General features: G+C 38.5%; 1 protein-coding gene across 1 annotated transcript in view; it reads right to left on the bottom strand.

The window, feature by feature from the left end:
* The window catches only part of PIP5K1B (phosphatidylinositol-4-phosphate 5-kinase type 1 beta), a 121,147-nt gene that overhangs the window by 75,160 nt on the left and 21,618 nt on the right, over positions 1 to 24,369 (bottom strand). The window contains exons 3-4 of the mRNA XM_050913510.1: positions 11,024 to 11,105; positions 10,324 to 10,392 (exon numbers count right to left, since the gene is read on the bottom strand). Coding sequence (XP_050769467.1) covers positions 10,324 to 10,392 — 69 coding nt within the window. The 5' untranslated portion in view covers positions 11,024 to 11,105. The remainder of the gene's footprint in view (positions 1 to 10,323; positions 10,393 to 11,023; positions 11,106 to 24,369) is intronic.

Below are 24,369 nucleotides of genomic sequence, written 5' to 3'. Positions count from 1 at the left end.
ATAATGTAAATTACAATTCCTGCAGCCATGCAACCTGAGAAATTGCCTATTCCCTGTATTACTGCCCCAGGGTGCCAGTATTCCAAAGCAGGTAGGGACATTTCTCTTCCACCTGCCACCAGTTGCCTGTTAAATGGGAACAGATCAGCAAAGAGAAAAGAGCTGCATTTCAGGAAGAGATGTACTGGGGATAAAGTGCTCCAGGAGAAGTCCCACAATTTCTAAACTGTTAAGACAAAAAGCCTCCCAGACAGACTCCGCTAGACCCAGTTCCACATTCAACGAATGAGATCACCCTACCTCTTTAGATTGCTCTATATCCCAGCAACAGATTAGCAAATAATAGAGGGATTTATTGTAATGACTTTGTTATTTTCACCTCAAGCTACAAAATTCCTTCACCGTATCTCATACTGCTTAGCTAATTCCACCTTTAGTATTCCCACAATTTTTATTTTAGTCAGTCTGCCTTGCTGTCAGCAATATGAACATAATCAAAATGAAACTTAATTGTTCCCCCTGTCTACCGCCTCTCCACAGTTTTATCCCTGCATATAAAAGCTTAAATTGTCTTCATTCTGATGAAACATACCTTTGCCTCCTTTTGTCAAAAGTAACTATATATTTTCTCTATATTTGTCATATGGCATTGCCAAAAGTCCTGTAGAGATAAATAATTATATGCGGAGTCATAAAGCATAATAACTGGTTACAGGATGAAAACAGAATATAATACAGAATACAGACAGTTAGGTATATGGAATATCTGCATCACCAATAAATATTCTAGCACTAGATGTGCTGTTTCATGAATTACTGTTCTCTACAGATGGGTCTTCCACTCACTCTACATCACTCCAAGCTGAAATTCTTTTTCAGAGTAGCAAAATAAATGAGAACTTAAATCCTTTCAAATCAGGTATTAAGTTTGCGCATGATCCCACGAACGTACTAAGTAGGATTTTAACATTGCTTTTCCTACAGATAATCGCTTTCAGGCTAGTTCTGTAAAATTTAAATTTGTTATTTTCATAAAAGAAAGGTGTTAATCAGAACTAAATAATGTATGTAAAGGGAGTTTACCTTCAGATAACAAAAAATCAACTGAACTGAAGCTATTTAACAACGGTGCAAATTAGGGACAAGGCTATTGAAAGGACTGGAAAAGCCTATCCTTTAAAAAAAAATGAAAAAATATCCAGGGATGACAAAAATATAGGTACTATAGTTCCGGAAAGTATATTATACATTGCTCAGTAATTATTTCCATTAGAGTGTGAAGGTTGTAAATGGCTGGCAAACCTAACTAACCATTGATGTGACGGTAAAGGATTGGTTCTGTGTACGTAGTGCACAAAGAATTCAGATATGGTAAACAGCTTTATTCTTTTAAACAAGTTTTCTTGTATTTTCTCCACGTATGTATGGGACTATTAATGACAGAAAACAAATCATTTAACAAACCATGAGCAGAGAGGAACTGAGAGGGATGCAGGCTTCATTTAATTTAATAGAAGTTCCCCTCTACTCTCATTCACGAAGTTATTTTCCCACTCTTCTTTTAACTCTCAGTTGTTCTTTGCTAAGTCTTTATGCATTCCTCACAAGCAGCTCGTGAAAAATGTAACTCTAACATTCTTGCCTTCTTTAAAAGTAGACATTCTAGGGACGTCCTTTAGGACTGCGTGGATGTAAACTTTGTCCTTGTTTATCTGTTCTCCCTTTTTATAACTCATTTTATCGCAGCTGAAGTTTGGCCTATGAACTTTCTGGGGCAAAGATGCTGATTCTTCCAGAAGACATCTGCCTTATTGCAGGTGCTATAAAGCAATGAAAAAAATATGAACTCTGCCTCAGCAACTCCACCTCACTATCCCTCTGGAAGGCAAGATGATGTTTGCTTTCTTTCACCTTCTGTACTACTGTCATTCAAACAGGTTTTAAAACCCACCTAATGAAATGGTAGAGATACCTAGTTATCACAGTTCTGTGTAAGAGATGGGGAGAAAAAGGCATCTGAGCAGAAGCCACCACTGATTAACACTGCTCTGCAGGCATGCTTCCCACAACGTAGCTGCCATTAGTTTATTTCTTTCTACTACTGTCTGTGGAGAAGCCTGCTCTCATCTCCCTCACCAGCCCACTCTGCTGCTTGGGAGGACTTAACGAACTGAACTGGTGTAGAATAGCTGCCTTCCTTCAGGCAGCTTTCTCAGTGAAGTTAAAAAAAAAAAAAAAAAAAAGAAATCCACAGGGTCTCACTTGGTCAGAATTATTAAAGCCACATGGGTTAGGCCAGATGTGAATTTTCTACTACAAGTAAGCATTTGTTCTTCAGTTATACTGGTTACCATAAGTACCAGGAATCCACACACACTATCACTCCCATGCAAACGCAGTTTATCTTTTCCAGACTCCTGAAAAGATACTAAGCCTCCATAAACTGTGTAAACCCTTAAGCCAAACCACCTGAGGAGAGTGCCTGTTGAAGAATAGTATGTCTTCTCCCAGCAACATTTAAAAAGAGCTCTCTTTGAACATTAGGAAGTTGCAATTAGATTCAAGATGTACGTGTGGTTATTGCCTAGTCCGTTGCTTCTGCACTAGGGCTCTCTCATCTTTGAGTGCCTGCTGTGCTTACAGTGCCATTGAAACAACACTTCTTGCAGCTGCTCCTGCTGAAGCTTCTGAAGGTGGCTAGCCCATCTCAGCATGCTCTCTGCAGCTGCCACATTTAAGCTATCAATTTCCTTTTACATTAAATCACAAACAGGGACATAAAAATAGAGTTACTAGAAAATCCCCCTGACTGAACTAGTTTTACTGTTTCTCCACAACTTGTAACCATGGGTCACTACAGCCACGGTACTCCTTCACTCTTCCTTCAGTTCACACTGTTTTTCTATCAAATATTTGCCCAGCTGCTGCAGGTCACATTTCATGAAGCTGGACTTCTGCCCATCACCCTCACCTCTAGATCTTGCTGCTGGGGGGGTGACGTCTGGGGGGGTGTGACTGGCTATTACTAAGTTGTTCTTTCTTCCCACAGAACAAAATTACCTTAGTGCCGCTACTCTGCTTTGCAAGAAGCAGTTGTTACCTCCAGAGGAAAACCCTACCCGATGTTTTTCTTACAATAAGGCAATCTATAACTCAAAATAAACAGAAAGACAGACAGGTATTTACTTGTACAATGCAGATGTAATTAAAAATGGTCCCATAGACCTAGAAAAATAAAGTCTGCAGCAAAGAGTAGAAATATCCAGGGTCTATCTCTTCTTTCAGAAAGCTGAAATGATACTGGTCTATGACGTGTTCTTCTGTCATTCTTTTTCTTTGCGCCCTAGAGTGATGCCTCAGTACAAACTAATGCAGCAATACATGCTGCTCTATATAGTGTTGGCTGTGCTTTCTAAATTATACATTATCAATAGCTGTGCTATTAAAATATAAACAGCAGACCTTATCTTTTTCTGGCATACTATGCTGAATGCTAGCATAAATGCTAGATCCTTAAACAAGTGCAACTGATAATATTCTTTTTTTTTTTCCTCTTTATATTACTGTTCAAAGTTGGTGAAAGTAGTTTTCTTGTAGTTCTTCGAATAATCTTAACAACTTTGTCAGGATGCTCTCCCAGGAAACAGTTAAGACATCCACACATTAGATTCTTCCAGCTCAACTGTTATCAGAATGATCTTCTGACCCAAGCTGAAACTGATCTCCCTTCATTTTCCAAAATTGGATTCAGGTGACTCCATGGCTTTCAATTCATTTTTCCTCTATTTCAAAACATTTATGCCAAAGTTTCAGGAGTAGCCATGAATCCAAGGGCTTTGGTTCTTCTCTCTACCTCTCTGAGAAAAAGAATTTGAGATCTGTAAGTTTGGTAGTAGCCATTGCTCCAGGCAAAGCCACGAAAGAAGTCATTTCAGTATCTTTGCAGACGTACAAAGTGCTCAAAAGCCTGCCATTGAAAACATAGGTCCCAGTGCACCAAAAACTCCAGTAGCTAAGTTTCAATGTCTGCAAGAATAAGTGCCCTACTTGCAGACATCAGACGCAGGGCATAAGCCAATGCCAAAAGTGACGTAGCAATGCTGCTTGCTTGTACATGTTTGCAAGCTCTAACAATAGGTAGCTGGTTTCGTTTATTCAGGCAAATTCCCTTTGCTCCTGGGCAAAGTGACTCACACTTATGATATGCAGTTTTGAACGGGTTGCGTAAAGTGCTTGTAATATGCTAAGCAGAAGAGCCGCAAGATATGTAATAATGAGAAACAAAGTCTAATTGTATACATGTGTGGCAGCCTTCAGACTACAAGGAGAGATTTTGGTAATCTAGTAGCAGGTTTCCACAATAAGCGCACTATATATATCTGCTTTGATTTCTGATGTGATTTTCTTCTACACACTTAATGTGCTTTGACAGTCCTGTCTATGCCCCATTCTTGCCACCATCCTAGTATTAAGCATCAGGATGCTACTGAAATCTGTTTTGTCAGGAAGCAGATTTAGGGACTACCGTGTGACTGATGACATCACAATGCAAAAGCTGCATGTGTATCAGCAGTTTCTCCCAACAAAGTCTGCAAAATATCAGGAGGAAATGGAAAAAAGTGGCTATTGCATACTCCAGATTTCAGTGACAAGACTGTGATGGATATCCAAGAGAAGCTACAGTCTGGTGACTGCATTTTGTTGCCAGGGTCCCTTGCTACTTTGCTTAGCATCTTCAAGCATGAAACGGAGCATATAACCACAGCCCCCACCTACCCCTCGCCCCTCGTTTCTCTCTTTCTGAAAAAAAACCCCATCCCCTGTCTCCCCCCCCCCCCCTTTGTTTCTTTCTGACAAAAAAACCAAACCAAAACCACCCAAACCAACCCAAAACCAACCCAACCAAGCAACAAAACCCCACCCTCAAAGTGGTGGCCACAGTTTGCATGATTTAAGATTTCTTTGATCTCAAAGTTATTTGAATCCTCTACCTTAAAAGCTGCATTGAACAGTATCTGTGAAGTTTCTCTTCCATTAACTAAGTTCTTCTATTAGAGTGACTGAATTTTTTTACGTGATATTCACACTGTAAACTTAGCAACTTGAGAAAACCCAGGGGGAGTTTCAGAGATTATAATGCTTGTAGCAAATGACTGCAGCTGAACAGCCAAACAGAGCCACCTTAAATAACACCATTTTAAAGAGAGGATATGCAAGGGAAGGTTGTGGTTTTCAAAAGAAACAAACACACAAACAGAAAGTTGTGTTCCATTATCTCTCAAGGACTTTGACTAAATAATATTAGCCCATTAAAAGCCAGAAGAACATTTATGTCAGATTGCAGTGGCAGGAAACCTAAAAGTTTAAAAAAAAAAAAAATCCAGCTGAATGAAGAAGCATGATTCGTAATAGAATCCATGCCACTGTCTTGGTCTAGCTATGCATTTCAGAGTCTGAAAGGATGTTGTAGCAATGCCCGTGCAAGGCCTTGCACAGGGTTTTAGTAATGTAAGACATTTTCTTGGAGCTTCAAGGTGTTTATATTCATACAGCTGGCAAGTCAGATTTTCTTCTGCCAGGTAAGTAGGCCAAAACTTGACTATTGTAGGAAATTGAAGAAATGCAGATTTAATTAATTCAGATAAAGATGTTACCTACCACTATTTTAGCTGAGCTGAACAAAATCGTAAAGAAAATATTGGAAGAATCTAAAGTCCCAGAAATGCAACTGATAGACCTACAGACTACTTATTATTCTGGAAAGCTTTATCCTGGATGAAGTCAGAGATGCTCTCCTGGAAAAAGTTCGTTTTTACCCAACTGAGGTGAACTTAAAAACAATGAAAAACAGTCATTACTACAGATGTTTGTAATATATGGATAGCTCTTATAACTAATCTACATAGATTCAGGACACTTTTGGAACATATTGCTACTGCACAGCAAAGATACTAGAAGTCAGAAATAAACTTTTCCATTATAAACAAGATTCCTTCTTCCCCCAGGATGAACAGGCAAGTAATCCTTTGGGGAACTCTCCCAAGGCCAAACTACGCTAAGAGTTACAGCAGGCCAAAATACACTGATGCATACACACAGAGAAAGGACAAGCACGTTTTGAGGATTGCCCGTGTTCACCAGGGAATGATTCAGATGCTTTTTCTTAGCATAGAGCTACAAACTAATTTATCACAGCTAACTAGTCCTCAGAGATGAGGTGCACTAGATGAGATCACCCTCAGCAGTGCACACCCTGACAGTATGAACAGTGCGCAAAAGGCAGAATTACAGAACAAAGAGGGAACAACGGAAGAGGGAGTGGATTAAGGAGTCTTTAGTTGCCACTCATTCTCCATCTGCTGCAGCAACTGAGTCCCCCATCACTAGGTACAACCGCAGCTGTACGTCCTTTCCACATCAGTCAGTCCAGTCCAGCTGCTACTCAAAGCAGTATCTACATTATCTGCTCTGGAGTCTTCAGAAGTAAGAGGGAGTGAATCACAGGGAAAAGAATGTGAAGGTTTTCTACATGCCCCAGCAGAAAATTGTTTTTCTTCAAACAGCCATTAGAAATAATTTGTTTTCTGATGGAAATGGGTTTTAGTAAGCCATCATTCATCTCTGTATTAATGGGATAGATTGTATTTGCTAAGGTAAGCAGTTTCATTTACACTAGATAAAAAACACCTTTATCTCCAAGACAAAAATACTAATTTTTTACACTTGCATAAAACAGATTGATTTAAAAAAATTCAAGTATTTGCAATTATTTTCTCTAATTTTCCCCCAGGTTTCTCTTATGAGACAATTTGCAGTTCTCAATAAGGGATATTTACATTTCCAGATCAAGCAACTAAAACATTGCTTAATATATATTGATTAGTTACGCTTATTTCTCATTGGATCTGGCACAAGGAAAATGCCGCTAAAGCCAAGACATTTATTTAATTTTCTCTTATGTGTCATTGGATTTTACATCACAAAGCAGACATTTTCCATGCATCAATTTTCCTGTTTGTATGTAATTTTTATATATATATATGACTAAAGCTGCACAGACATAATCTTTGCATGCTATTATGAAAGATGAACGGACACAAGATATAATCAAGCAAAATGCAAAATTGTTTAAAACAAAAGGCTATTTTGCTTTTTAGATTAGACTGAGGATTGCTCCCTCTCACCCCTCAACCCATGCAAGGAAAATGTAACCTTGCAGCAGGGCAGTATCAGTGCATCCCTTACCCCTAGAGATTTTATTTTGGGCACTATAGACATTCCAGCACGCATCTGAGTATCATGTACTTCTTGCCACAAAGTGACTGCAGATCCTGAATCAGCAAGCCCCTTTGCAACTGCTGGGAGAGGATAAAGAGGCACACCGGCATTTTACTCTGGGAGCAGATACAGAGCCCAAGGAAGGTTTTAAAGTTAAGACCAAACCACACAGCTCATCACAGAGTCTCATGTTGAGTTACTGAGTCCTCATGTGGAACCAGTGGGTCCCACCCACAACAGGAGACGATGGCAGGATGACATTAACTCTTCCTTCACTAATCTCTCTGCTTTGCAAGGGTGACCTTTTACCCGGGGTGGGGTTGAGACTGAAACTGTCATCACATTTCAGGATGATTATCTCCCAGAATTATCACTAGAAATCCCTTGCATTACCCACATAAAACTTGATATTGCAAAACTTTTCTAATGTCTGTGTTTCTGAACTATGTGCTAGTTATTCATTCTGCTTCCAGCTATAGTATTGCTCTGTTGAAACCCTCCATGCCCACATCTCATGACACAACTTCTTTGGCTACTAGACCTTTTCAGGGGAGCACATCACTGGTGAGAATATTCCAGGTCAAAGATACATACCAGTACCACAGGTCCCATGCCACACAGTCCTTCATAAACTTACTCAGTCCCATCTTAACAGCAGCTATACAGCTACGCTTGTGCTATACATTAGAGGTCAAAGCAGAGCAGAGTGAAAACTAGAATTCCCACAATTCAAGCCAAGGTACTGTCCTTTGTTTTTCTAAGCTGAACAGCACAAGCATCTTCACCTTTATTATGTTTTTTTAAAAAAAAAAAAAAAAAAAGAAGTGGAAGTGAAGCCTCTGAGCAGTGAGAACGGGTTAGCAAGCACAGTCTGACTTCAGAACTACATGAGTATCTTGCCTAAGTGTTTCCACTGTGATCAAGGGCAGTGGTAGATGGGAACAGGAACTGCCCAAGTAGCTGAAAAAGCATCAGCTGAGGAAACAAGCGCTTCCCCAGCCCAGATTTCTGGAGGAAGTGGCACAGGAAGTCACAGGACAGAACTGCAAGTCTTTTCCAGCCAAACAAACCAAGGGCAACAATGCATGACTGGAGAACTGTAAATGCAACACCTGTGTAAAAGAGTGAAGAAAACTGATGTGGGCAATAAAAGACAGGCGTGTCTTAACTGTAAACAAGACTTCAACAGAGTAAGATCTCCTTGTGAAAGTTACCTAAAAATAAGGAACTAAATGGGAAATGGCATGAAATCCCTCTGTCAAACACAGGTCCTGCCAGGCTCACCCGGTAACCAACTTTCTAGACATAGGCAGTTGATTTCTCTGGACTTCTGTAAAAAACATGGAACAATGTCACATGCAATATCTGAAGAAGGTGAGAATTAACAGAAAGTGCAAGGCTTGTAAGGAATTTGGCTTAAGAGGAGACAGACATTGTTAAAACTGAAAGCATCAGGCAAAGACATGCTACCAGTAAGCCCTGCATGGATAAATTGTGGGCTCAAAATTTATTAATTTTTTAATTAACATTATCACAAAAAGTAGGAGAATAATTATAATATTTGGTGATAGCAGTAAACTATGGGGCATATGCAACACAGGATCTTGAACACAGAACTAGTGAGGGTGTAATTATAAGAAAAGGAATTAAACTGGCATAAGATACAAGTACAGACAACTGGTGGTCCACGGTAAAGGGCAGAATTTGGAGATGATAGTCACTGTGATCTCCCAATGTGATGTGGTTGTGAAATCTAGGTTTTGTCAGAGATGTATTTCCAGTAAATACACAGAAGAATCTGTGCCATGGTGAGAAGTCTTTACAACGCTTCCTCTGGAATATTGTGAATTTAGAGTTGAACAGGAACAGCGAACAGCATGTAGGATGACTAAGGGGAATGGAAACTCACCTGTGGTGGGACTACCAGGATTTGTCTTCGCTAGTCTAGCAATATAAAACTGCAAAAGTGCCCACCTCAGGCACTGAACTTTTCTTCCTTTCTTGTACTAAATGTCAAGAACAATTTAGACTTCAATATTTTAAAGTCATAAGCTGGGAGACTGAACATAACCTATATCTAAAAAGAAAAAAAGCACCTTCTCAAACAGTATTTCCTTTCATTTCCGAGAAAATTATCTGGAATGTTAAGGCCATTCAGATGCTGAAAATGTAGCTGCCAACAAAAGGGGTGGGAAAAGAAATAGCAGCTTATTATCCTCCTTGACTTCACCAGTAGTGCTGTAGGCAACACTCAGAAATGAAAACCCCTAACCCATGATATATACTGTGGGAACATGTGGATCTCTGTGCTAGATTACAGAAAATAAGAAAAAAAATCACCACTTCTTTGAGGTGATCTGTCAAGAAAATGATCAAATCCGGCAGCTAACAATTTGGTTGTGTAAATATGTATAGAAAAATGTGCCTTTATAGCTCCCCTTAGTTATCAACAGTGCAAGGTGGACCTAAATAATGCTGGTCCCAGACAATCAGTGGCAGAAAAACAAAACCAAAACCAGTATCAGCTACTGTTACAACACCTAAATAGCCCTATGCTGCTACCATTCATGCATGCTCATACATTAAATATGTCCTCTCTTAAACAACATTTCTTTTTTGAAAAACAAAGCAAACAAAAAGTGTACTGTTTGGCAAAACACTGAGGAGGTGGTAGGAGGGTAGGTTTGTAGTCCAGACACATTGCATAAACATTCAAAGCATTTGGGAACTTACCGTACTAAATTTCTGACAACAGTGTTTATGCCCAGAGGTGTATTTGTTGCTAAGAGCAAAGATTTTCCATCAATCAGCAAGACTGTATACTTTAAAGCTGTACTGAACAAGCTTTCAAATAGTCAGCTCTGCAGTGGGTAGAAATGTCTTATGATCTCACAGAAGGAATAACGTACTTTCAAAAAATCCATGGAACATGTTTTGTTTGTTCTTGCGTTTAGTCAATTCTGAAATGTATTTCACTTACAGCAGGTCTGAACTACCAATATGAAGGGAAAAACATACAATGAAAAGGTTGTAAGTCTTATTTACCTTCTTATATGTTTTCTCTTCATTCGGCTTTCCAGCAGTAACATCTCCATTTTCAGTAACAGACGACATCTAACAACAGAAGCTTAAGTTACAAACAAAGGAGTTGCTTTAGAAAAGTAAGTGTTCAGAAAATATCATACAATTTGTTATCCATTTTTTGCTAAATTCAAACTTTTTAGAGGACAGCAAGTCACCAAGATCAGTGACATATCTAGGCTATTCCTAGAAGGATTTTCCAGGGAGACTAAAAGGACAGCACTGCCACAGGAATATGTCCAACATATGACTGATTCTACACAACCCTCTATTTCTTTTTCCCCACACCAGTATGCAGATTTGCAGGAAGACATTGCAGTGAAATCTTGCACCTCAGCAGACTGCATGAGACGATCTTGAAAGGTACAATGATGGGCAAAACTATGAAGCTTGTAAGCCAGATAATCAGTGGCATGTCTCACAGGTCCAAGGCCTTTGTCTGCATTGACACGCTGTATCTCCTCAAAGAAGCAAGGAGATACTTGACATTGCATCTTATGGCTGTAAAGCAATGCTAGCTCAAGAATAAACCACTAAGTTAGAGATCACTTGAGTCAGACACTCTAAGTGCGGCTGCCAAAGTGAATAAGACAAAAAGCTACAAGGACATGTTTTAAAATCTTTCTAGATTTTGCCAACACTTTCACAATGGAAGTATACATACCCTCACGAACAACAGGACAAGTCATCTGGAGCCGAAAGCGAAGATCAGGCCATTCATTAGTGGTGTTAGTGTTTTCTAGAACCTATTAAAAGAAAACTCTGTTATTACTATGCCATCACAAATTTACATCTTGCAGAATAGCTTTAGATTTCCCTTTTCTACTATTCTTCAGCCCAAGCAAGAATCCAGCTACGAGTGATGCTTTTCAAGACTCATCTCAAATAACGTGGTTACTAATGGGTCATTTAATCTACTTAGAAACTAGCAGTATTACACAGGATAGAATCAGTGCAGTCCCTTTGCCCCAGCTATTTCACTACTGTGGCACAAGCAACCCTACAATACAACATTTATGTAGAGCAGTAGACGTACATGCTCTGGAGTGTTGGGTAATTACATGCTCTCTTCCATGAGGACTTTAAAAATTAAATACTAAACCTTATAATCTCCACTCACTTGAGATAGCCCATATTTCAATTCCACCAAAGCCAGAAAGATAAGCAATAGGAGTGACAGTTTGGAGGACTGCACACTGAATAGTCGTAGATAACAAACTCATTTTGGAAGTTTTCCATAATGGTAGTTACTATCAGCATAATTTCTGCGAGTAGTCTTGTTGAGGTGAGCTATTTCATAGTTAAAACGGTTTGATTAAACATTTTAGAAAATATTACATAATCAGATAATATTTGATACCTCTTTGGAACCAGCTTTCCTCCCATATTCCACATCTGTTTTAAGCCACATCAGTAAAGCTATTCTTCAATTTAATTTCTCAACCACATCGGAAGAAAAAAAAAATCTCATTTGTCTTTAATCAGTACAAGTAGCATCTTGTATATAACTAAAAATTGATTTAAAAAAAAAAAAAAACATTCCCAGGCCTCATTCACTGAATTTAATTTTCCAGTAATCTGAAAAGTATATGTAACACCACTAAGAAACCTTTTCATAAAAGGCTTCAAAAAAGTATCTTCCTCCTCTTCAGAGAAGCAGACTATTAATTGCACCTGAGACGAAAAAAAAGGGGCAACAAGTAGAAACCTGGATTTTCTGAGAACAAAACAATGCCTCCTTAGCAAAAACTCTTCTAACGTTACATACCAGTATTTTCCTGCTGCAGCTAGCTACATTCTTCATTGTAGCCTTCACGCAATTAACGTATCTTAATCCATAACTCTTTTACTTGGATGTATATTAGCATCATCCTACACATCAAATGCCTACATAAACGCAACAATTCAGTTTTGATAGCTTTTAAAACTGAGTGTAGTTTATCTAGCTTAGCTACATTCACACATTTAATATTAATTAATACTGATCCATGCTTGTAACTCTATCAGTACACCAACACAGACATCAAGAACTTCTGTTAAAACAGCTTTTGTAGGAAAAGAAATGTCATTTTAATCACTAGTAGGAGGAAGACTGTTTAATCAACTGATCCCTGGGTAAAACTACCAAAACCCCCCAAATTTTTCTTCTCCACACATCCCCAAGACTATCAATATAAGATGTTCTACTACTCCCAAAACTTCCTAAAATGTGATCATACATACTCAACAAAAGCCAAATATGAATGCAACATGGGAACTTCCTTCCAGTAAGAAGTTAGCCGAAGAAAACACTCATGCCAGACACGGAAGAAAAGCCTGTTTGTTCCCAGCCTGGTCAGACAAATTATTCAGGAACACTTCACTCATGTGAAAATACACCCCTGTAATACTGCCAAGCATAGGAAAACAGACAATGAGATCCCAAGTTCAGTAACTACCAAGTACAAAAACCTCATACATCATGAAGAAGGTAAATTTTTCCTATCTGTGCCAGTTTATTTCATTCCTAGAGGCCCCCTGAACAGAATGATTTTGGTTCCTAATCTTTTGAGAAACAGAGCACACAGCTCTAACTTAACTGGGGTTGTGTTAAACATCTTTGAAGATCTTCGCTGTGACAACCATCTCCTATTCCATGCTAATAACTTTTTTGCAAAACAAGTATTACTTCATGTATTTTCTCCCTGCTCTGCAGCTACTGAAACGGTACAGGGTGCCTCCTCACGTGCTTTATATCGTTCATAGCAAGAGCTACTGTCTCAGTTCTGCTGAGGTTTAACAGTGCAAAGACAGGTCATAACTTACAGTCTTGGACCCACTTCCAGGCTAAGCTACAACTACTTATTTATCTATTACAATAGCAGGAAACTACTGTAACTAAAGCATTGGATCTCTGCATGTATCTGACAAAGGGCAGGCTCACAATACAGTAAGACGGGGGGGGGGGTAGTAGAGGAGAAAAACATTTAATCTCAAAATACTGTAGGTATTCAGTGAAAGACTGGGCTATAAAGATCTCCCGTTTAGCTTCTTAGACGCCACACATCCTACCTGATGACAAAAAAGAGAAACACTAAAGTCCAGTAGAAATTTAAAGAGTATTTTTCCCAAATGCTCTTGAAGAGTCAACATTTTGGTCGTGAGTCTTATTCACAGCAAAAACTAGCATGACATGTTCAGTTCCTGAGACACAAGTCTACAGCCTTCAATTCCAACTGTCTGCTCAGAATATCTCCTTGTCCTAAATGCAGACTTAAAAGAATCACACCTACTCAATATATGCTTCAACGTTTAAATGAAAAATCTGTGGTTTACAGTTTAGTTTCTCACACTGGAATTGTTGAATCGTACAGTTCTTAACTAACACAAACTGCAGTTTTCATGATTCTGGGGAAAAAGTGCCATATGCATTTTCCTCTAAAGCTACAGGGGTACCTTTTTAATTTCTCTGCCTAGTCAGAAGCCCGCTACCATCAGCACCACCCTGCCCACCGCGCAGCCAGAGTTTAGAGAACTGAGATGACAGACAGCAAATGTGAGCTTCCTACCCAGCTTCTCTTTTTTGCTCCTGAATTTTTAATTGCATTTTCCTTATATAGCAGAAATTCACCGTCTACTGACGGCATAAGGCATTCATTTTGCCAGATTATAAGTACCTATGTGTTTTTACACAACCTTAATTGCTTAGGCCCAGCTCACAGGAATAGGTACTGGTACTAACACTTAAATGGCCTTTCAGCTCAATTTCAAGCAAACTTCAGAATTCCCACCAACTTCAATGAAAGCCAACATCCATGACAAACACTGTCATTAGGTTCCTACAGGCCTCACGCATTTAATTCATCCAACCAAAAATTAGTTCCGCCTTCTTTCCATTATCAAGAAAACCGTGTTTGTTTGAAGAATGCATTCCTTAGCATCTTCAGATCATTTTCTTAAATAAATAATTTTTTAAAAAGCACTGATAAAACACGCTATTTAGGAATCACATTCCAAGTACAAGCCATGTAGCTTCTCATTACAACTGCCGCCTTGTCCTGGCTCATAGTTAAAATTTACTTTTTTTTCTCCTAGCTTTTGTGACAGACATCTCCACAGGTGTATTGCTGGCAGGCTTCTACAGTGGCTAGTACATTCAGAAAGAGAAACCTCATTTGAAAGAAAATGTACTGCTATCTTTTCACCTGGCATAATCTATCATTTTAAATATGAGGAGTAAAAAACAAACAAAAAGCCAAATTAAATGACACTTAAAATTTTCCAGTGGGCACAGGGAGAATACTAGAAGTTAAAGAATACAAGAAGCAATTATGCTTGTTTAAGACCAATAATATACAAATAAAATAGACTGTTTGGCGCACATTTTTCATCGTTAAGAGTCTGAAACACACAACTGGATTGTCAGGAAACACTTTTTTTTTTTTAAATTTAGTGAATGCACTGGGATGGAATATACAATTCTGGAATTAATCCAGAAATTTGGTTCTCATACTTCTGTGCATTTCAGATAACCTATTTATTAGAGATAGCCACTTTCTAATCCTTAAATAGTTCTCTTCCTCTAGTAAGACACAAAACCCCCAGAACGGGGCAGCTGGTTCCTCAGAAAAGCACACAGAATCTCATATTAAATTCATACCAAGGATATTAAGTGAGCACCAGACAAAAAATGGAGATTATCAGAATAATCATTTTATCCTTCCTAAGTAACTGGAAGTTTTCAATACAAGATTGCATTCTTGACAATGGCAGTTTGTCAGCACAAAATGTAAAGGTATTGCCAGGCATTTCTAATTCTATAAACAGCATTTATAGTGTATTCCATTAAAAAGAGTCATCAAGTTAAATTCCTTGGTAACCCTTGTCACTCCTCTGTTATGACTTTAAAGCAGCATCTTTTAATACAACTATGAAAATCACAGCCATTTCCTTTACTGCAAAACTCACTTTTAGTGGTAAATTTGCCTGGTCATACTTTTCCTTGTGATAGTTGTAAAAGTAGCTTGACAAGTTCCTCATTTCACTAAAAGGACTTGCAGATCCATATGGCAACTATGGTTTCCACCAAACCAGTTGAGGGACGGAGTCATACACTGCCAGATTTCAGCTCCGGTGTGAAACTGGAAATCTTCGCTACACGGCGATGCTGGAAGGGATGCTGGAACTTCTAAACCAAAAATGCTCCACAGCAGAAGAAATCCATCAACACATATTCATTAAGGAAAAACTAGTCTCTAAGTACTTGTCCTCTTGTGATCCTTCCCCCTTGCCCCGAGTTCTCCAAAACCATTCACGGTATTCTTGGAGCTACAGGACAGTAGCTCCAAGATGAAAAGGCACTAATAAAGCTAACTCCCCTACTTCCTTGGGATGATCAAGACTGAAGCTCATACCTTCTTAGGCACTGAACAAACTCCTCTCCCAGATGATGCATTTATAAAGTCTCCCTCTTGTCTGGATTCTCTGCCACCTAATACGATATGTACATCAGCATCCATTTTCACAATTAGATATGATCTCGCCTTGTCTATTTTTCCATGAAACTTGCTGGTACTCTGGACCACTGTGAAATTTGGTTGACAAATCTAGGTCAACCAAAACTGACAATAGCTTTGCCCTTCCCTCTCCAGTAGAATTTGAACAGTAGGACTGTTTATAAGATTATTTGCAAAGGAAGGGGCTTGGGACACACAAAACACACTCGCACACACATACAAATTGTATACATACGTTTTGTTTCCATAGGAAATCAAGTTAAAAATATCAGCATACTTCTGGGTGTCCCCGGGAACAGGAACTGAAGAAGGGACCTCAGAGGTTTTTTGCATTGCACTATTTTCAGAATGCTCAGGAGCCTGCTAAATTGTTAACACCAGGTGAAAAGTGTGATCTAAACTGTTTTTATTACATTTTAGCTTCTTTACAGAGCTTTTCTTTACTCTTTAAAATAATGCTAACTATAATTTTCATGATTTAATTGCACTCATTCTGAGGTGACCAGATAATGCAGAGTGGTGTTTAAGAACCTGCAAGCATTGCTAGGCAGTGTGCCAATAAGCAGATGTAAACAAGTGAAAGGAAGCATAATTTGGTGTAGTGCACAGAGTAAGAAAAGAGGCAATACATGAAACAGCCTACAGCTTTCTCAACAGTCATCACAAGTTAATCCCCCCTCCAAAAACCTTATGTCTCTTAATATCAGTGAACGTTCTTTGTACATGAGTGTCTGGACAGTTACATAGCCCTCAAGTAAAAACTGAGGTAATGTATGTGGCCACTCAGTTATAAGAAAATATATATGCAGTTCAGCTATTTATTTTTCTTTTTCCTCCCCCTCTTTTTTTTTCTTTTTTTAGTAATATCCCAGACACTAGTCTGTGGAATGGATTTGCTTCTTTATAGAAGACGTCATGTAGCCATCTAAGATCAAACATACCTGTATGTCCCCATACCTGACACATCCAAGGAGTAAAAGCTAGTATATATTTTTAAACCAATACATCCTGAGAATGAAGTCAATGTTTACATATTGCAACGCACTGGACAATCATTAGAAATTCTGAAAAAGCGTCAAATCTGAAAAACTCTTTTGTCCTTCATGAGTTTTCAAACTGGGAACTTAGATCTGCAAGTCTTTAATCTATCTGATTCTGGTAATGCCTGTTAGCCTATTTAACCTCTACTGTCAAATGCTGTAACTTCCGCTCTTCCCAGAAGTGCTGAAGGATCTCTTACATCTTTCCAGACACCAACTGTGAAAGTAGAGCAAACTTTTTACTGCATCGTAGATACCACTGATTTATCCTGCTAAAAAAAAATTAAAAAATAAAAATCTATCTTTTCTGCCTATCTGGCATTAAAAAAAAAAATACTGTATGAACTGTAAAGGAGAGGGGGAAAAGAGTGAAGGAAAAAAGAATGGTTAGGTCTGTTACCTTGGCAAGTTCCCCCCGCCACCAACTGGTTATGGCGGTTTTAAGAATGACTGAAAGTCAAACCTTCTGGGTGAAATTTGTGGTAATACGGTTGTTGCATTAGTGAAAACTAAAGAGGCTGGTCTTGCTAATTAATGCTAGGATGAACAATTTCAGAGTGAACACCTGCACCGAGCTAAAAAAAGCAGATCAGAAATTGCATAGCCTGTTATGCCCAGCAAAAAAAAAAATTATTTCTAAGACAATCTTGCTCATGTTGTCCAGTTTCAAGACCCGATTAGCCTATAAATCTAATTACTTTTTTTATTTTGCCTCAAAAATAAGAAGGAGATGGAGATCACAAGTAGTATGCAAAGTGACAAAATTCACATCTGAAGCAAAACAGAGAAAAATCTCTTCCTCCTTCTCATGGTCTTCATGATAACGTCAGGACAGCACAAAAGCTACAGAGAAAGCAGCAAGCAAAAAGCACCACAAAACTGCCATTCAGACTGTTCACCTAGTCTAAGTCATCTCAGCTGTTCATACCACCTTTATTTACCTAGCTTAGTAACACACATTACTTTCAATGCCCTGCCAGATCTTCTAGGCTCTCAGCAACTAACCCGAGTATAATGCTAAGATTCTGATACCATTCGATTTCTACAGTGACGCCCTATTTCCAGGAATACGGCACAGTATTTGAATTTTTTTTTTTTTTAAAGTGATAATAGCAGTACCTTTTTTTTTTTTTAGCTTGCAGGCTGAATTTGAAAAGTAATTTATCAGTGTTATTTATATTATAAACTATATATGTTTATATTGTAATGCTTTGATTTACTGCAGGAAATGTCAGATCATCTATCCTCCTCCTTTCGCTTTTAGAAAAGGAAAACAAATAAAAGGTGGAACTTCAGCAAATACCACCTCCATCAAAGTTTACAAATACTGAGAATACAGTTTGATTACCTGGGACATTTGACAACTTACAAGTGTCCTGCCCTCTTCCATTTAAAGTGGTATTCATAGTGCATTAAGCTGTTCTCTGAGGCAAAACAGGCTACTCTACAACTGTAATATCCAGTCACAGAAACAGCCACAACAATAGCACAAACTATAGTAACACATTTTATTTTCTGTAACAAATCACATTCTTTGTTTTGAAAATAACCTGCTGTGATTTTTCAGATAGAAATTTGCTTATAACAATGGAACTAAAACTGCAAATTTATTAAAGGAATCAAAGTTTAGAAGTCCTTGGCAACATAGCATACTGTGCTCCTCTGACAAAACACATCCCTTTCCATTTGTAACTTCTGTTTTTTAAATTCTGCATCTCACAGATAACTTGAAAGCCCTCTAGGAAGAAGTGGGTTTTTTCCCCCCTCTCCACGAATTTCCAAATTTGGAGCTTCATTCTGAGAGTCTTAAATCTATCTTACTCCTCTACTGACTGTTAGCCTATTTAACCTCTACTGTCAACTGCTGTCTCTTCTGGTCTTCCCAGAAGCACTGAAGGATCTCTTACGTCTTTCCAAACACCAACTGTAAAAGCAGAGCAAACTTTCTACTGTGTAGTAGATGGTGTTCATGTACTAAGAACTATGGGACTTTCCCAAATCACTGATCCCAGACCAGCAATCAGAATGAACAAGCATTTGATCCCTGACATAATTGACGTCACGTGTATTTTGCAGAAACTGCTAACAGGCCCTCCTTTTACCAAGTGAAATGGCCTCATTAATTTCTCATTATTTTCTAATAGACTGAAAGCATACAAAGAAGAAAGGCATATTTGTACATAGCCAAAGAAGACTTCCCAATCGCTACTTAGGTTTTCAGAATTGAGATTTCATGTGCCAACAACAGTAGCTTTTAGAAGACTAGTAATCCTTCTATAAAGCCAACTGGAGTTACAAATGAACAACAATTGTCACGACGGGGTTTTCTTTGAAACAAGTGAAAGGAGGAAACGTCTGCACGCTATATACAACTGTATGCAACAGAAGAAAACAGACGCTACAGTAGTATCACTGTGAAGGGCACAGGTAGAAGACATTGCAGAGTCCAGAATCAGAGCTCTCCTCCTTTACTTTGACAGCTTTGATATGGCAATGGTCCTAATGTTACTAACACATACCAGGCATTGCACTTTGAGATAACGCCATCACATAATGCATGCTGTCCAACAAAATACTGTAGCGTGTCAGGACAAATGGTTGATTAAGAAAGCAAAAAGCACAATCAGAGGGAAAGTTCTTCTACATTTGCCTTTGACAGTACATGCAAAATTGAATGACAGGGATCACATAAGACGGTGGTCATGATTTTTGGAAGGAAAGCGACGCAAGCTGCATTGCTCACATAATCAGTAGGTAAGATCCAAGGGGAATGAGGTCTCATACAAGGGGAAAAGGAGGTCAGTGGAAGTGTTACTTATTTTCTAAAGGAATCACACAAACACAAATGCAAACAATCCCACCTTGCTGGGTAGGGAATACATACGAAAGGGGAATTTGGTCAAAGCAACGACTTTAGTGATCTGAAAGTCCAGAAAGTATCATACGAAAAAATGGAAAATAAGTCAAATGGATAAGACTAAGTATAAAAAGCAGAAAAGCACAGAACAAATTACTATGACGAGAAATGTGTATGAAACAAGAACTTCACAACAGTTGTAATACCCTATTTTGAGACCTTTATCTTTTCTCTACTCATCCACCGTTTTCCACCTCAACAAAAGGTCAGCCATACTATATTTTTCTTCACCAACTCAAAATTGCTATGCAAACACAACTTTACAACAGGAGCACATAATGAAGAAAGATAACAGAAATTACTTGCTTAGAAGAACACTCCAAAAAAGATTGTTGAGTGGACAACACACAAAAGCTGTGGTTAAAATAATTCACGTGCACTAAAACAGATGGCATAATTTGTTCATCAGTTCTCCACAGGCAACTTGTAAGTGAAACACCGCTGGGAATTATTCAGCCCATTAACATATTAGCATGTAATCATTCACAATAAAGTTTGCAGAAGGATATGCTGTAGAAACACTGAGCTCAATGCTGGAGTGGATTATCATGATCTTCAAGTTCTCTATGCTTTCTTACCCTGGGTCCTGCAAGTATAAATTTTGTACATACAGCTTTTACTGAATGCTAGCTAAGTTAAGCTTTTCAGCAGCCAGGTTATCTAAGAAATTGAAGTCTTTAAAATCCCATTTTTGTCTCCATTTGAGGGCCCTTCCATACAGCCACAAAAAGATAGCTGAAGCGTGGAACAGACTACCATGGAGGATGTGATAGGTAATACCGGAGATTTTTTGACAGATTAGACAACTGTTTTAAATGTAGTTGGTACTGCCTTGAAGGAAGGGAAAGGTCTGGATACCCTGTCATGATTCCTCCTGGTTTCCATAGTATCACCATGTCCCACTCAGGCTGTATATCTGCAACAATTTCAGCTGATCCAAGCTGCTGCTGCTATGGTCCTGCCTTCCAAGCACACATTCACTAGCACCCTTATTACAGCACCAGTGCTCCTCAGGCCCCAGGAGAACTCACCTAGATAATTAAACTAACAAAAAAGTAACCTACCGAAGAATATTAATCATAATGGAACTCCTTACAACAGCAAGCACAGCTTTTACATGGACTCCCCTGAGAAGAAACTTGGAAGGGCATGAGGAGGGTGATGCAACACGTCAGACCTTTGGCCCATGTTGAATGAGAGATCGATTGTCTCAGTTGTTTCACTCACTCACATACTTTCACATAACCTCAGAGTTGCAAGGCCACTTGTGACAAAACCAGGAAGCAAGACTGAGAGACAGATGGAAAGAAGTGTTAGCAGCAGCGCCCAGTGGGCTGGGCAACAGCACCAGAACTAAGCTCAAGATTAGCTTGGGGGAAATATCTACAGTAACACATGGCTAAGGTTAGGTTCCCAAATATATATTTAAACAGCAACTTGTTTTTCAGGTGCCTGGCTTTTGTGAAAAATAAGGTCACTCAAGAACGGACATAGAAGACTGATGTAAGCACCAAATTTGAAAGTTATGTCTAAATTCAGATGAGAGACACTTTAACTTACTGTACTGAATAATAAAATCTATTACGACTAATTAAAAAAAAAACCCACTATTTTCCTTCAGGAAAGTTAAAACAGCAATTAGTAGAAGTTTTCTTTGGACCCCTCCAACTTAATTTTATTTAGGATATAACAGAAAGCTCACTTTATTCTTCAAAATTATTTAAAAAAAACTCTCTTGGACCATTCTCAGCACAGAACAACTCCTATATTACCAAAATTCGTTTGATTAGATTAAGAACTCTGTTTCCTATAGAGCAAAAGTTCCTCCAAGACCTTTCCCAAATCACTTGCAAAGCTATGGAAAGGGAGACCATTATCCTATTTTACAAAATGCCCTATAAAGCACAAAAGCTGGAATCTTCTTGATTTAAATGAGCTTTCTAACATGTTTCTTTTTAAACTACAGAGAAAGCTTCAAGGGAGAAAAAAATCATTTCAGAAGCCGCATCAGACGAGTAGTTCAAAAAACAGGAGTAATACAATAAAATGAAATTCTGAAACCAATTAAGGAAAGAACTGCTCAGCTTGTAAGGAAATAGCTTCTATTTGTTGTAACTGCTGTCTAAGTTGTCATCAAACTGAGACAGCCATTTTACAGCCACTAGAGTAGACCTGCACCACTAAGCGCACCAAAAGAACTGCTACTATTTTTAAAAAGTTATTCCATTCTCTGACCATGTGGCTGCTTAAATGTAAAGGTCACTACTGCCCTTATAAGGAACCATATACTTTTGTTCTCCAAATCAGTCTTCGATGGACAGACCAGAATGAGCAACTACTTTTTTGCCTGACAGCAGTCTGACAGTATGCTGAATTTGGCACTCATCTGAAATTATTAATATACTTATAGTATACTTTAAGAAACAAAATCACATCAGCATACATACCTATCCTACTGACATTAAGGAACATGAGGTATATCTTGGGAAGAAATGCGTACAGCTGTTTTAAGGTATGGAAACGTAGCCACAGCACTTTCAAATGGCAATACAAATGTTTTCAAATAAACATTTTTAAGTAGTTATTTACAGCCAAATGATAAAAGTGAATTGTTTTCCAACAGTCTTTCATTTGCCAAATCAAACTGAAAAACCTGTCCCTGAACATTTTTGGCAGCAAGAAAGTAAAATGAAGTCATTACTAAATATTTTTGCCAGTTCCGAAACACTCTGTTATTTTTTAGATGTGGTTTATACTGCACATTAATTGCACCAATGTGAACATTTTTGTATAAAAAAATGCAAGTTCAAAAACAAGATATAAGCACCACCACAGTCTTCCTCCCCAGGAAGTTCTCTGCAAATGGCTAGCTGGTTTTTTTTAAATACCCTAGCTGGAAATATTACGGGAAAATTCAAAAACTTAAGCTATCACTATAAGCAAAAGACACATCTGCACATAAATTAGCTTTTTCTATTAAAAAAAGATAGTGAACACAATGAGAATGGGACCTAAAACAAAAAGGAGACAGCTCTCCACCAGCAACAAGAGCAAGCAGTGGGTGAGCACTTTGTAGCAGAACCACACACAGCCTGACACCACTGAATTTTGAAGAGAATAAACTAGAACCTGTCAGCTCTTCCAAGGAAAATGAGTGCAAGTTCTCCCACAAATGAAAGAGGTCTCTGAATTCTTGAGAGGCCTGAACAAGAATCTCCTTCCTTCAGACAGAAGCCCTCTGAAACACTATCTACACCTCTCACTGCATCATTATAACTGGGTTAGAAGCATCATTATGACTAGGTTAGAAAAGGCATACAGTATTATCTGTAAGTCAGTTAATGGCCCACACCATGGTTTTCAAAAGGTAAAATACAGCTTTCAGCATTTAGAAAGAAAAAAAGCATTAATCACACTTTTTGCCGAATGCATACTGTTTTATTAATCATTAACTAGAAAGAGAACAAAATTCCAACACGATAAAATATAGTCACTGGCTAGGAATATTACAAAGTTTCCATAAACTAAAGTGAAAAAAAGTCAATTAAATCAATATGTTCTCACAGGAACAGAATGTTCTTACGATTTAAATTATAAAAGGTGATACTCCACTTTCTGATATGCCTTACCTGGCATTAATCAGCTGGAATGTCTGATAAAATAAATTAAATACCTTTTTCAGCCTATGATTTTACTGGTTACTGGGTTGTTATTTTTTTAGTCCAAGGTGACATAAATCAGTATGCTGAATGACACATATGTTTAAACACATTTATAGAAAATTGCCTTTCAATAGTTGCTGTTAGCAGTGTGAACTCACTACCCCCTGAACCTCTCGGTTTTGTCTTGTTTCCAGGAATAAGCAGCCTGACGATTAACTAGGTAACAGAAAAGGCATACTCATTAATATTTTGGACTAGCTACCTATGCTTTTACTTTACAGCGAATAAAGAGACTGGTCTTCAGTTTTGCTTGCAATACGATACTATTATAACAGGACTGAACTGCAGCCCTGCAGTAGTTACGAAGGACCACCACATAAAGGGCAAGAAAATAGTGAGACAAATCAGAGCCAGCCAGACTACCCTGCGTGCTTACCCCTCCTCATCATTCTAGCAGCAAGGATGGCCACAGGGCAGACAGAGACAGCCCCTTCATTGCAGGAGCAGGTGCAGCAGCAGGTCACAAAAATGGTGATGGTGGTGTGAGCAGTTTCCTTGCAGAGCACTGTATTATCCAAATGCTTGTAAGAGAAGGCCATTAGTTTAAGAAGCGGATCAAGAGATCAGCTAAAAATCTTTACTGAGGTGCTCTGGCTGGTGTGTTTGTGTGTGTGTGTGCAGGTTAGTGTATGCACATGCGAGAGTGACAGAGAGGAAGGCTAGACACTGTAAGGTGCCTCACAAGGCCAAACTGAAGGTGCTGTACCACATTAAAAACAGCTGCTGTTAACTAGCAGTGACTAACACTGGTCTGGCATAAAACCCAGAAAAACTGGACACTACCCATATCTCCCTTCAAAGCAAATCGCTTTCAGCGGAAAGCACTGGTTTGGAGA

Source organism: Gymnogyps californianus, chromosome Z (assembly GCF_018139145.2).
Source record: "Gymnogyps californianus isolate 813 chromosome Z, ASM1813914v2, whole genome shotgun sequence".
Taxonomy (NCBI): domain Eukaryota; kingdom Metazoa; phylum Chordata; class Aves; order Accipitriformes; family Cathartidae; genus Gymnogyps; species Gymnogyps californianus.
Note: the sequence above shows the minus strand (reverse complement) of the source record. Positions and strands in the feature narration are given on the sequence as shown.